This window comes from Oncorhynchus masou, chromosome 25 (assembly GCF_036934945.1).
Source record: "Oncorhynchus masou masou isolate Uvic2021 chromosome 25, UVic_Omas_1.1, whole genome shotgun sequence".
In the NCBI taxonomy this organism is placed as follows: domain Eukaryota; kingdom Metazoa; phylum Chordata; class Actinopteri; order Salmoniformes; family Salmonidae; genus Oncorhynchus; species Oncorhynchus masou.
In genome coordinates this window covers 18,306,121-18,320,899 of record NC_088236.1, presented here as the reverse complement: position 1 = coordinate 18,320,899, position 14,779 = coordinate 18,306,121, and the positions used below count along the sequence as shown (strand labels likewise).

Below are 14,779 nucleotides of genomic sequence, written 5' to 3'. Positions count from 1 at the left end.
ACAACTCCTGCCACACACACCCACCCACTCACTAACTCCATACACAACTCCTGCCACACACACACTAACTCCAGTCACACACACACACACACACCCACCCACCCACTAACGCCATACAAAACTACTGCCACACACACACACACACACACCCACCCACTCCCTAACGCCATACACAACTCCTGCCACACACACCCACCCACTAACGCCATACACAACTCCTGCCACACACACACATAACCACTCACTAATGCCATACACAAATCCTGCCACACACACCCACTCACTAACGCCATACACAACACCTGCCACCCACCCACCCACTCAGTAACTCCATACACAACATTTACATTTACATTTAAGTCATTTAGCAGACGCTCTTATCCAGAGCGACTTACAAACTCCTGCCACACACACACACACCCAATCACTAACTCACTAATGCCATACACAACTCCTGCCACACACACACACATAACCACTCACTAACTAATGCAATACACAACTCCTGCCACACACACACACTAACTCCAGTCACACACACACACCCACACCCACCCACCCACTAACGCCATACACTTCTCCTGCCACACACACACAAAAACCCACCCAATCACTCAATAATGCCATACACAACTCCTGCCACAACTCCTGCCACTCACACACACCCACAACTCCTGCCACTCACACACCCACAACTCCTGCCACTCACACACCCACAACTCCTGCCACCCACACACACACACACACACACCCACAACTCCTGCCACACACACACACACACACACACCCACAACTCCTGCCACACACACACACAACTCCTGCCACACACACACCCACAACTCCTGCCACTCACACACCCACAACTCCTGCCACACACACACCCACAACTCCTGCCACACACACACCCACAACTCCTGCCACACACACACCCACAACTCCTGCCACACACACACCCACAACTCCTGCCACACACACACCCACAACTCCTGCCACACACACACACCCACAACTCCTGCCACACACACACACCCACAACTCCTGCCACACACACACACCCACAACTCCTGCCACACACACACACCCACAACTCCTGCCACACACACACACCCACAACTCCTGCCACACACACACACCCACAACTCCTGCCACACACACACCCACACCTCCTGCCACACACACACCTCCTGCCACACACACACACACACAACTCCTGCCACACACACACCCACAACTCCTGCCACACACACACTCACTAACTCCATACACAACTCATGCACACACACACCCAATCACTAACGCCATACACAACTCCTGCCACACACACAACCTATCACTAACGCCATACACAACTCCTGCCACACACACATACACAACTCCTGCCACACACACATACACAACTCCTGCCACACAAACTCCATACACAACTCCTGCCACACACACAACCTATCACTAACGCCATACACAACTCCTGCCACACACACATACACAACTCCTGCCACACAAACTCCATACACAACTCCTGCACACACACACCCAATCACTAACGCCATACACAACTCCTGCCACACACACACACACACACTCACTCCATACACAACTCCTGCCACACACACAACCAATCACGAACGTCATACACAACTGCTACCACACACACACACACACTTATTAACGCCATACACAACTCCTGCCACACACACACAAAATCCATACAGAACTCCTGCCACAGACACACCCCCACTCACTAACACCATACACAACTTATGCCACACACACACACACACTCACTAACTCCATACACAGTTCCTGCCACACACACACCCAATCACGAACGTCATACACAACTCCTGTCACACACACACACTCACTAACGCCATACAAAACTCCTGCCACACACACACACACACCCACCCACTCACTCCCTAACGCCATACACAACTCCTGCCACACACACACTAACTCCATACACAACATCTGCCACACACACTCACTAACTCCATACACAACTCCTGCCACACACTCACAAAAACCCACTCACTAATGCCATACACAACTCCTGCCACACACACACTTACTAACGCCATACACAACTGCTTCCACACACACACACACTCACTCACTAACTCCATTCACAACTCCTGCCACACACACACACACACTGACTCCATACACAACTCCTGCCACACACACACAATTCCTGCCACACACACACTCACTAACTCCATACACAACTCCTGCCACACACACACAATTCCTAACTCCATACACAACTCCTGCACACACACACCCAATCACTAACGCCATACACAACTCCTGCCACACACACACAATTCCTGCCACACACACACTCACTAACTCCATACACAACTCCTGCACACACACACCCACTCACTAACGCCATACACAACTCCTGCCACACACACCCAATCACTAACGCCATACACAACTCCTGCCACACACACACACTCACTAACTCCATACACATTCCTGCCACACACACACTCACTAACTCCATACACATTCCTGCCACACACACACACACAAACTACATACAAAACTCCTGCCACACACACACCCCCACTCACTCACACCATACACAACTAATGCCCACACACACACACACACACACACACACACTCACTAACTCCATACACAGTTCCTGCCACACACACACACCCAATCACGAAATCCATACACAACTCCTGTCACACACACACACTCACTAACGCCATACAGAACTCCTGCCACCCACCCACCCACTCAGTAACTCCATACACAACTCCTGCCACACACACACACACACTAACTCCATACACAACATCTGCCACACACACACACTCACTAACGCCATACACAACTCCTGCCACACACACACACACATAACCACTCACTAATGCCATACACAAATCCTGCCACACACACCCACTCACTAACGTCATACACAACACCTGCCACCCACCCACCCACCCACTCAGTAACTCCATACACAACTCCTGCCACACACACACACCCAATCACTAACTCCAGTCACACACACACACCCACCCACTCACTCACTAATGCCATACACATCTCCTGCCACACACACACACATAACCACTCACTAATGCCATACACAACTCCTGCCACACACACACAAACTAACTCCAGTCACACACACACACCCACACCCACCCACTAACTAACGCCATACACAACTCCTGCCACACACACACACAAAAACCCACCCAATCACTCAATAATGCCATACACAACTCCTGCTACACACACCCACAACTCCTGCCACACACACACCCACAACTCCTGCCACACACACACCCACAACTCCTGCCACACAACTCCTGCCACCCACACACCCACAACTCCTGCCACACACACACACAATTCCTGCCACACACACACTCACTAACTCCATACACAACTCCTGCACACACACACCCAATCACTAACGCCATACACAACTCCTGCCACACACACCCAATCACTAACGCCATACACAACTCCTGCCACACACACACACTAACTCCATACACAACTCCTGCCACACACACAACCAATCACTAACGCCATACACAACTCCTGCCACACACACATACACAACTGCTGCCACACAAACTCCATACACAACTCCTGCCACACACACACAATTCCTGCCACACACACACTCACTAACTCCATACACAACTCCTGCACACACACACCCAATCACTAACGCCATACACAACTCCTGCCACACACACACACACTCACTAACTCCATACACAACTCCTGCCACACACACAACCAATCACGAACGTCATACACAACTGCTACCACACACACACACACACACACACACACACACACACACACACACACACACACACACACACACTCATTAACGCCATACACAACCATACACAACTCCTGCCACACACACACACAAACACACACAAAATCCATACAAAACTCCTGCCACACACACACCCCCACTCACTAACACCATACACAACTAATGCCACACACACACACACTCACTCACTCCATACACAGTTCCTGCCACACACACACCCAATCACGAACGTCATACACAACTCCTGTAACACACACACACACACTCACTAACGCCATACAAAACTCCTGCCACACACACACACACCCACCCACTCACTCCCTAACGCCATACACAACTCCTGCCACACACACACACTCACTAACGCCATACAAAACTCCTGCCACACACACACACCCACCCACTCACTCCCTAACGCCATACACAACTCCTGCCACACACACACACACACTAACTCCATACACAACATCTGCCACACACACTCACTAACGCCATACACAACTCCTGCCAAACACACACACGCCCACCCACTCACTAACGCCATACACAACTCCTGCCCCACACACACACACACACCCACTCAATACACAACTCCTGCTACAGACACACACACACAAACAAAGTCCTGCCACACACAAACACACCCACTCACTAACTCAATACACAACTCCTGCCACAGACACACACACCCACTCACTCACTAACTCCATACACAACTCCTGCCACACACACACACACTCACTCACTAACTCCATACACAACTCCTGCCACACACACACCCACTCATTAACTCCATACACAACTCCTGCCACACACACACACTAGAGGTCGACCGAATATGATTTTTCAACGCCGATACCGATTATTGGAGGACCAAAAAAAGCCGATACCGATTAATCTGCCGATTTTGTTAAATATTTGTAATAATGACAATTACAACAATACTGAATTAACACTTATTTTAACTTAATATAATACATCAATAAAATCAATTTAGCCTCAAGTAAATAATGCTACATGTTCAATTTGGGTTAAATAATACAAAAACAAAGTGTTGGAGAAGAAATTAGAAGTGCAATATGTGCTATGTAAGAAAGCTAATGTTTCAGTTCCTTGCTCAGAACATGAGAACATATGAAAGCTGCCACACAAAAGCTAAACACAACTCCTGCCACACACACACACACCCACCCACTCACTAACTCCATACACAACTCTTGCCACACACACCCACACACTAACGCCACACACACACACCAACCCACAACTCCTGCCACACACATCACACACGCCCACTCACTAAATCCATACACAACTCCTGCCACACACACACACACACACACCCACTCACTAACTCCATACACAACTCCTGCCACACACACCCACTCACTAAATCCATACACAACTTCTGCCACACACACACACACACACAATGGCATGATGATGTGGGACAAGCCAGCATCAGCACAACTCTATTGAGAAATGGAGGGGCCCCAAACTTCCTGAAGTAACAATTTAGGTGAAAGGTCAAAGTCAGTCAGGCCATGACAACCAGCCCAGCATCCAGCATGGTTTAATTCCCTCTCATTAGGAGACCGTGTGGTAGGCTGTTGACATGCTTCCAAAATGTTAGGACTTCCCTTCTCTTCTGCTGACAAGAGGAATTGTTCCCAACTCAACAACAACAGTATTACAGGTGAGGCAGCTAGTCGAACACCTTACTATAAACTGGGTGGATTGAGTCCTGAAATCTTATCGGCTGACAGCAGTGGTATATCAGACTGTATACCATAAGTTTGACAAAACATCTATTTTTACTGCTCTAATTACGTTGGTAACCAGATTATAACAGCAATAAGGCTCCTCGGGGTTTGTGATAGATGGTCAATATACCACGGCTAAGGGCTGTGTCCAGGCACTCCACATTGCTTCGTGCATAAGACCAACTCTTAGCCGTGGTATACTGGCCATATACCACACCTTCTAGGGCCTTTTGCTTAATTATACCATAACGTCTTATTAACCCTGCGGATCAGACACCTAGAAACACCCTCTTTCAGGAAGTGGAGTTGACATTGGCAACATCTTTCTCACCACGCAACCGAATAACCCAATTTTGATTTATGTCCACTCCACAATAGTCAACTTAACCATGGTCAAATATAGCATCTGCTTTGCTTGACAGAACCCAAATGACAATGTATTTACCCTGTTAACTCCATATTGTCCCAGAGGACTGGACTGATAACATACTGTTGTCTGCCAGAGAAAAACAGATTTGCTCAGAGAAACTCCAAGTAGAGTTTGTGAAAAACGTGTTCACATAAAAAACTAAGGAAGATTTTACCCTACTTCTGTTAACAAACTTTGCATCTGCACAGTTCTTACAGTAAATTCCTTTATCGTGGAAATGCCCAGTTTAACTGACAACATCTGGTGTAGAACTAAGAACACTGTCTATATGTCAAGTTGACATTTTAATTGATTATTCAATTTGCTTCCGTTAAGAGCACAACATTTACAGTTTTTTTTTCTAGAGAGAAAATATTTACACTTCTCTTTAATTCCTCCTCCTATATCTGGGGTAAGAAACAAGTATTTCCTGTTTTAAAACTGCCATGAAATGAAAAGAGAAGTGAACCAAATGCTGTCTGTGTCATAATAGAATTTCCTTGTAATTTCACCCTGATAGAGAAAGAGGAATGTACTGATCTGTGCATGTGTAGAACTGCTTACGTGTGAGAAACAGTGAAGAGCCAAAGGGGTTAACTGGATTTGTTGTACATTTCCAAACTGCCTGCCTACTTAATTCAAGCTTACTGAAATTGAGACCCATTTGTAAACATTTAGAAGAATACAAATGGCTGATAAATTGTCAGTCAAGAATGTAAACAATAGCTTTTCCTCACCACAACAACATAAATGTGTCAAATTCAGTGAGTAATCACTGTTGCTGGAAGTGAACCACACACATGCACACACACACACACACACACACACACACACGATCCTAACCTTTTACAGGTTGATGACCAGCCAGTCCTACGGTCAGCAACAAAAACCCATGTGGACAGTATCGGCTGTGGAGACCGAGCCCATTAGCTGGCTCAGCAGTGGATTCAAGACGCAACTGAAGATGCTCTCCCTTTCAGCAACTGACCTCAGCCCTGTTACACAGTAGGTGACGATACCAGGATCGCAATATTTTAATCATTGCAAAAATGAAAACACAAAGCAAACCAAAGTCTTTGGTCCTTTAAAAACCTGCTTTATATAAAATGTGGTGTGGATAATAAATACATTTGACTCTGGATGACAACATAATGATGTTTGTTTCCAACATTAGAGCTGTTATCCTAAAGAAGTCAAATCTGCTTGGTATTTTGTTTCCTTGCCACGATACTAATGTGTATCGCGATACTGGTATAGTCCCGGCGGCAGGGTAACCTAGTGGTTAGAGCATTGGGCTAGTAACCGAAAGGTTGCCAGTTCAAATCCCAGAGCTGACAAGGTACAAATCTGTTGTTATGCCCCTGAAGGCAGTTAACCCACTGTTCCTAGGCCTTCATTGAAAAATAAGAATTTGTTCTTAACGGACTTGCCTATTTATATAAAAGGTACAATAAACAATACAATTACACAAGAGACTCTCCCCCATCTTCTCCACTTCAATCAAACTGTCAGCTATACTGCCTGTCTCATTAATTAACTACAGGTAGTGTGGGACTGACCTAACATAAACAGGACACACAATTATAAATGTGTAATGTAGCTTATAGCTGGGGCTAGGTTGCTAATTTGGATACTATACATTTTAGAATGCCACAAAGTGTTCCCGAAAGAGCAAGAACAAGGTCTGGGTCTCTCAATACAAGGGCTTTCATAACCATTGTAACAGCTCAAAAGTTACAACTCATGTCTATAGTGTAAAGCTAAAGATGTCTATAAGGTCATGAGAGAGATACATTTGTTGCATCAGTGGACTACAGGCATGACACACAATGGTCTCATGTAGACTAGTTCCTCTCCACCTGGTCAGTGTGTAGGAGGAGGAACAATAACTGCAGCCCTCTCATGTATAACCTCTCTGACTGGGCTGCTAGATGGGCTATATATACAGTGCCTTCAGAAAGTTCACACCTCTTGACTTTTTCCACATTTTCTTGTGTTACAAATTGGGATTAAAATTGATTTAATTGTCAATGATTTACACAAAATAGTTTGAAATGTAAAAGTTGAAGAAAATGTTAACATTTGTAATAAATGTATGAAAAATAAAATAATATATCTTGACTGGATAACTATTCAACCCCCTGAGTCAATACATGTTAGAATCACTTCTGGGTAAGTCTCTAAGAGCTTTCCACAACTGGATTGTGCAACATTTGACCATTATTCTTTTCAGAATTCCTCAAGCGCTGTCAAATTGTTTGTTAATCATTGCTAGACAACCATTTCCAGGTCTCGCCATGGATTTCCAAGTCGATTTAAGTCAAAAGTGTAGCCAGGCCACTCAGGAACATTCACTGTCTTCTTGGTAAGCAACTCCAGTGTAGATTTGGCCTAGATTTGGCCATCTCCCAGTGTCTGCTAGGAGTTTTCTTGTGCTTAGCTCCATTACATTTATTTTTTATCCTAAAAAAACTCCCCAGTCTTTAACGATAACAAGCATACCCATACCATGATGTAGCCACCACTATGCTTGAAAATATGGAGCGTGATACTCAGTAATGTGTTGTATTTTCCCCAAACATAACACTTTTTATTCAGGACAAATCAACAACATTTACTTTTTTTCTGTTCAGGCTTCCTTCTTTTCACTCTGTCAATTAGGTTAGTATTGTGGAGTAACTACAATGTTGTTGATCCATCCTCAGTTCTCCTGTCACAGCCATTGAATTCTGTTTTAAAGTCATCATTGGCCTCATGGTGAAATCCCTGAGCAGTTTCCTTCAACTCCAGCAACTTTTAGGAAGGACACCTGTATCTTTGTAGTAACTGGGTGTATTGATACACCATCCAAAAGTGTAATGAATAACTTCGCCATCCTCAAAGGGATATTCAATGTCTGCTTTTTTTAAAAGGTTTTACCCATCTACTAATAGGTGCCCTTCTCTGTGAGGCTTTGGAAAACCTCTCTGGTCTTTGTGGTTGAATCTGTGTTTGAAATTCACTGCTTGACTGAGGGACTTTACAGTTAATTGTATGTGTTGGGTACAGAGATGAGGTAGTCATTCAGAAATCATGATAAACTCTATTATTGCACACAGAGTGAGTCCATGCAACTTATGTGACTAGTGAAGCATATTTTTACTCCTGAACTTATTTAGTTTGCCATTACAAAGGGGTTGAATACTTACTGACTAAAGACATTTCAGGTTTTCATTTTGTATTAATTTGTGCAAATCCCGAAAAACCTAATTGCACTTTGACATTATGGGGTATTATTTATAGGCCAGTGACAGAATTGTTTTTCCGCAATTTAATCAATTTAAAATTCAGACTGTCACACAACAAAATGTGTAAAAAGTCAAGGGTTGTGAATACTTTCCGAAGGCACCGTACACAATATGCAGAGAGGAAATGATCAGACACAGCACACAGGGGTCTACGCAGACCTTTGGTTTAGAAGGAGCACGTGTGCACCTCAGTTGAAAGATGTCGGCACACACAAATACATTTTGGAACACAATGAAAAATATTTGAGGTAATAAAGCTAGAATCTTTTATTTTTCCGAGCGCACTGGTGCTCCTAAATTAAAATTCCAGGGCGCACACTAAAGTATTTCTGCGTATATAAGCGAGTACAATGGTGGCACTGTAGAGCCCTGACAGATATAGAAACATACCCCAATGAGTAGGCTGAAGACCTGACGTTGAATTGCATAGAATTCTACGTCAGGCAGAAATTAGTGTTTGGATCAGGAAAGTTTCCTCTTACAACCTCTACAAGCCAGAATGCTGGTTGGTCCTTCTGCAGGTAGGAATTTGAGACAAAATATTCACAGATTAGTGTTATCAACCCGACCGACAGTATGCTGGTCTGTATATTGTTTGTATTTTCATTTTTTATTTATTTTAAATACTCATACAATTCACACGTGACAAACACTTGTGCAATATGGCTGAGTCTAACCGGACAGCAAACACTTCCAGCTGATTTCTGAGGAAACGTGCGTCGTTAGACAACATTTGATTATAGTCTGCTATTGTTTACATAGTGTATCACATGCAATGCCTTTACAGACAAATACAAACGACAGAACCTACAGGAGCCACAAAAAGTCAGGTAAACAACCCTTTCTTGTGGATACCCTATCTCCACCTCCTGCCAAATGGAACAACAAAACATAAAACCAGTAAAGTGCAGATATCATAACATTCTGCTTTGTAGAGACTATTTAGTCTATTTTTACAGTGACTTATTTTCAGTCTGATGTTTAGGCAACCCAATGATTAGGAAATGAAGGCAACAGAAATACACTACATGACCAAAAATATGTGGACACCTGCATGTCAAACATCTCATTCCAAAATCATGGGCACTGATATGGAATTGGTCATCCTCCCAGTAGCTTCTTACAATCTCATGCATTGTATAGCATATTATGCATTGCTAATACACTATATTGCTAATACACTGCATTAATATGGTGTTGGTCCCCCTTTGCTGCTATAACAGCCTCCACTCTTCTGGGAAGGTGTTTTTACTAGATGTTGGAACATTACTGCGTGGACCCTCTTCCATTTAGCCACAAGAGCATGAGTGTGGTCGGGAACTGATGTTGGGTGATTGGGCCTGGCTCCCAGTCGGCTCTCCAATTCATCCCAAAAGTGTTCGATGGCGTTGAGGTCAGGGCTCTGTGCAGGCCAGTCAAGTTCTTCCACACCGATCTCAACAAACAATTTCTGTATGGACCTCGATTTGTGCACGGGGGCATTATCATGTTGAAACAGGAATGGGCCTTCCCCAAACTGTTGCCACCAAGTTGGAAGCACAGAATCATCTAATTTGAAGGGGTGTTCGCATACACTGTATATACAAAAGCATGTTTGCATCAGCTCAATAAGCTCTTTGTGAAGTAAGTAGGCCTACCGGTAGACTCAAATTTTTTGTTCTTGTTCATTAGTCTTTCGGGGGAAATATAGGTAGGCTCTAATATAGATAGAATAGGATTTGTTTTATGAATATTAGTCCACTACTTGAAAGATGTTAAAACTAAATGTGTGATAGGTAATTGAATGAAATAAATCAATGTTTAATATCCTTACTCATAAGAAATAACTATGGAGTTATTAAAGCAAATGTCATAATTTAAGTCAAGGACTGCGACCCACCCATGATAGAGTACCCTACAGTCACAACATGGGCAATTCCTCGGTAACAGAAATATGCTGCGTCTCTGATTTAAAATGTATGCAGAACAAAAAACACTGATTTCAAAGTTTAACAAACCATACAGCACAATGACAACTTTGAACAATTCACATAATAAATCATTAAAAACTGTGCAGATGCTAACTTTATCTGCACAGTTCTTACTGTAAATGTATTTTTTTTATGTATTGAAATTGTTAAAATTATTCCTTGCGCATAGAGTTCTGTGGTTTGTTAAACTTTGAAATCAATAGTTTTGGTTTGGTATACATTTGAAAAAGAAAAATCTAGGTCTCAGCGTAATTCCGTTATATGGAATTGCCCGCATGTAGCTGCGTGTATAGGAATCCACTCGCCTTTCCCTGACGTAACAACAGCTCAAATCAGTAGCCTATGAGAACTCTGAGTTCACCAGACTGATCATGAAAAGTCGTAAAGGTGTGTGAGAGAGACGAACATTACCTGTTGATTTTCAGAGCGAACGCACGTCGCTCCGCGCTCGCCAAAGACGACATGAGCAGTTTACTCCAGTTCTGCGGTGGTAGCTACAGTTTCCCTGCGGAGTGGTAACTTCTCCTACCGCGCTGCTAGCACAAATGTCATCACAAGCCTCATCTTCGCTGTGGCAGCGTTCTGGGTGGAAACTTCCGCATTTGAAACCTTCCCCATCCCAACCAGCCAGACACCGGCTGCGGAGTGGGAGGAGATCTCACACACACACACACACACACACACACACACACACACACACACACACACACACACACACACACACACACACACACACACACACACACACACACACACACACACACACACACACACACACACACACACACACACACACACACACACACTCTTTCTCTGCTAGACACGCCCTTGGGTGTGCTTAATAAGCAGTCTGACGTGTGTGTAAGAGAGATAGGGTTGAGATCGGGAGGGAGATATTGACGTTTTGGAATGCCCAAATTGACATAGCCGACGAAACTAAACTCCTCGACTGAGTTGTTCTGAGACTAGCGGGCTGGAGCTTCCGACGTCACATAAAATGAAGTTTTTTTAATACTGATTTTAACACCCTAAGAATAGCCCGCAATTAGGTTGGTTGGGATGGGGAAGGTTTCAAGTAGGGCTATTCTTTGGGTGCTGAAATGTAGTAGTTAAAAAAAAATAAAAACATAATTTTATGTTATGTTGTAAATTGTGGAGTTGATTTTAATCGGCTAATATTGACATAAACCCATGTGTTTCTGATCTATTCTGATCCTAACTGCTTTTGAAATGTAATTTGTAGAAACACCATCAATGGTTTAGATCAGTGGAGGCTGCTGAGATGGGGACGGCTCATAATAATGGCTGGAATGGAGCAAATGGTGACCATGTGTTTGATATACTTGATACCATTGCATTGATTCTGCTACAACCATTGCCACAAGCCCATCCTCCCCAATTAAGGTGCCACCAACCTCCTGTAGTTTAGATCTGACGGGAGTATGAGCTTCACTTGATGGGGTTATATATAAGTAGCCTATCAAGGATGAAGTACATCAGAGAGGATATGTGAACAACAACAAAAAACGAATGTAGCTTGATTCAAAACAGAATGTGCTGCACTGCAAAACAAAATATATGGGTATTTATTAGAAAGGATACAGCTTTTGTCAGATTTGACTTTTTTTAACAGGTTATACATTCACAGTTGATTTGATGCATACACATATTGGCAAATGTTAAAGCAAGTGCAGTGAAATTATTGTGTTTCTAGCTCCAGCAGTACCGTAAATATCTAACCGTACAATTAATAACACACAAATAATAAAAGAAAAGAAAGAAGAAATTAAGAAGTATCTGAACGAGCAATGTTAGAGTCTGGAATATAAATATGTGATGTGTATAGACAGTATTGACAATATACAGTATAAGCAGGAAAAGGGTACAGCAGTAGATATATGGATGAGATTTGTCAATAATACAGTATTTACACATAAAGCAAATAACCAATTAGCTTTATTAGGTTAGGAGAACTTAAGCAGCAGGTTAGGAGAAATAACGTAGCAGCATATCAACTAAAGTAACATCTTATTGGTCACATACACATGGTTAGCAGATGGTATTGAGAGTGTAGTGAAATGCTTGTGCTTCTATTTCTGACAGTGCAGCAATATCTAACAAGTAATCAAACAATACCACAACAACTACCTACTACACACACATCTAAGTGAAGGAATGGAATAAGAATATATACATATAAATACAGTTGAAGTCAGAAGTTTACATACACTTAGGTTGGAGTCATTAAAACTTGTTTCTCAACCACTCCACAATTTTCTTGTTTACAAACTATAGTGTTGGCAAGTCAGTTAGGACATCTACTTGGTGCATGACACAAGTCATTTTTCCAACATTTGTTTACAGACAGATTATTTCACTTACAATTCACTGTATCACAATTCCAGTGGATCAGAGGTTTACATTCACTAAATTGACTGTGCCTTTAAGCATCTTGGAAAATTCCAGAAAATGATGTCATGGCTTTAGAAGCTTCTGATAGGCTAATTGACATAATTTGAGTCAATTGGAGGTGTACCTGTGGATATATTGCAAGGCCTACCTTCAAACTCAGTGCCTCTTTGCTTGACATCATGGGAAAATCAAAAGAAATCAACCAAAAACCATTGTAAACCTCAACAAGTCTGGTTCATCCTTGGGAGCAATTTCCAAATGCCTGAAGGTACCACATTCATCTGTACAAACAATAGTATGCAAGTATAAACACCATGGGACCACACAGCCGTCATACCGCTCAGGAAGGAGATGCGTTCTGTCTCCTAGAGATGAACGTACTTTGGTGCAAAAAGTGCAAATCAATCCCAGAACAACATCAAAGGACCTTGTGAAGATGCTGGAGGAAACGGGTACAAAAGTATCTATATCCACAGTAAAACAACTCCTATATCGACATAACCTGAAAGGCCGCTCAGCAAGGAAGAAGCCACTGCTCCACAACTGCCATAAAAATCCAGACTACGGTTTGCAACTGTGCATGGGGACAAAGATCATACTTTTTGGAGAAATGTCCTCTGGTCAGATGAAACAAAAATAGAACTGTTTGGCCATAATAACCATCGTTATGTTTGGAGGAAAAAGGGGGAGGCTTGCAAGCCGAAGAACATCATCCCAACTGTGAAGCACGGGGGTGGCAGCATCATATTGTGGGGGTGCTTGCTGCAAGAGGGACTGGTGCACTTCACAAAATAGATGGCATCATGAGTGAGGAAAATTATGTAGATATATTGAAGCAACATGTCAAAACACCAGTCAGGAAGTTAAAGCTTGGTCGCAAATGGGTCTTCCAAATGGACAATGGCCCCAAGCATACCTCCAAAGCTGTGGCCAAATGGCTTAAGGACAACAAAGTCAAGGTATTGGAGTGGCCATCACAAAGCCCTGACCTCAATCCTATAGAAAATGTGTGGGCAGAACTGAAAAAGCATGTGTGAGCAAGGAGGCCTACAAACCTGACTCAGTTACACCAGCTCTGTCAGGAGGAATGGACCAAAATTCACCCAACT

The 14,779-nt window shown here is 43.3% G+C and overlaps 1 protein-coding gene across 3 annotated transcripts in view; it reads right to left on the bottom strand.

Annotated features, from left to right (window-relative positions):
• Window positions 1-11,821, bottom strand: part of LOC135513864 (dedicator of cytokinesis protein 8-like) — a 137,392-nt gene extending 125,571 nt beyond the window's left edge. For 2 of the 3 annotated variants that reach the window (XM_064936837.1, XM_064936838.1), the window contains exon 1: window positions 11,670-11,821. In XM_064936837.1, coding sequence (XP_064792909.1) covers window positions 11,670-11,722 — 53 coding nt within the window. In that variant the 5' untranslated portion in view covers window positions 11,723-11,821. The remainder of the gene's footprint in view (window positions 1-11,669) is intronic. The other variant, XM_064936841.1, reaches the window with a different exon arrangement.
• Between the last annotated feature and the right edge of the window lie 2,958 nt (window positions 11,822-14,779).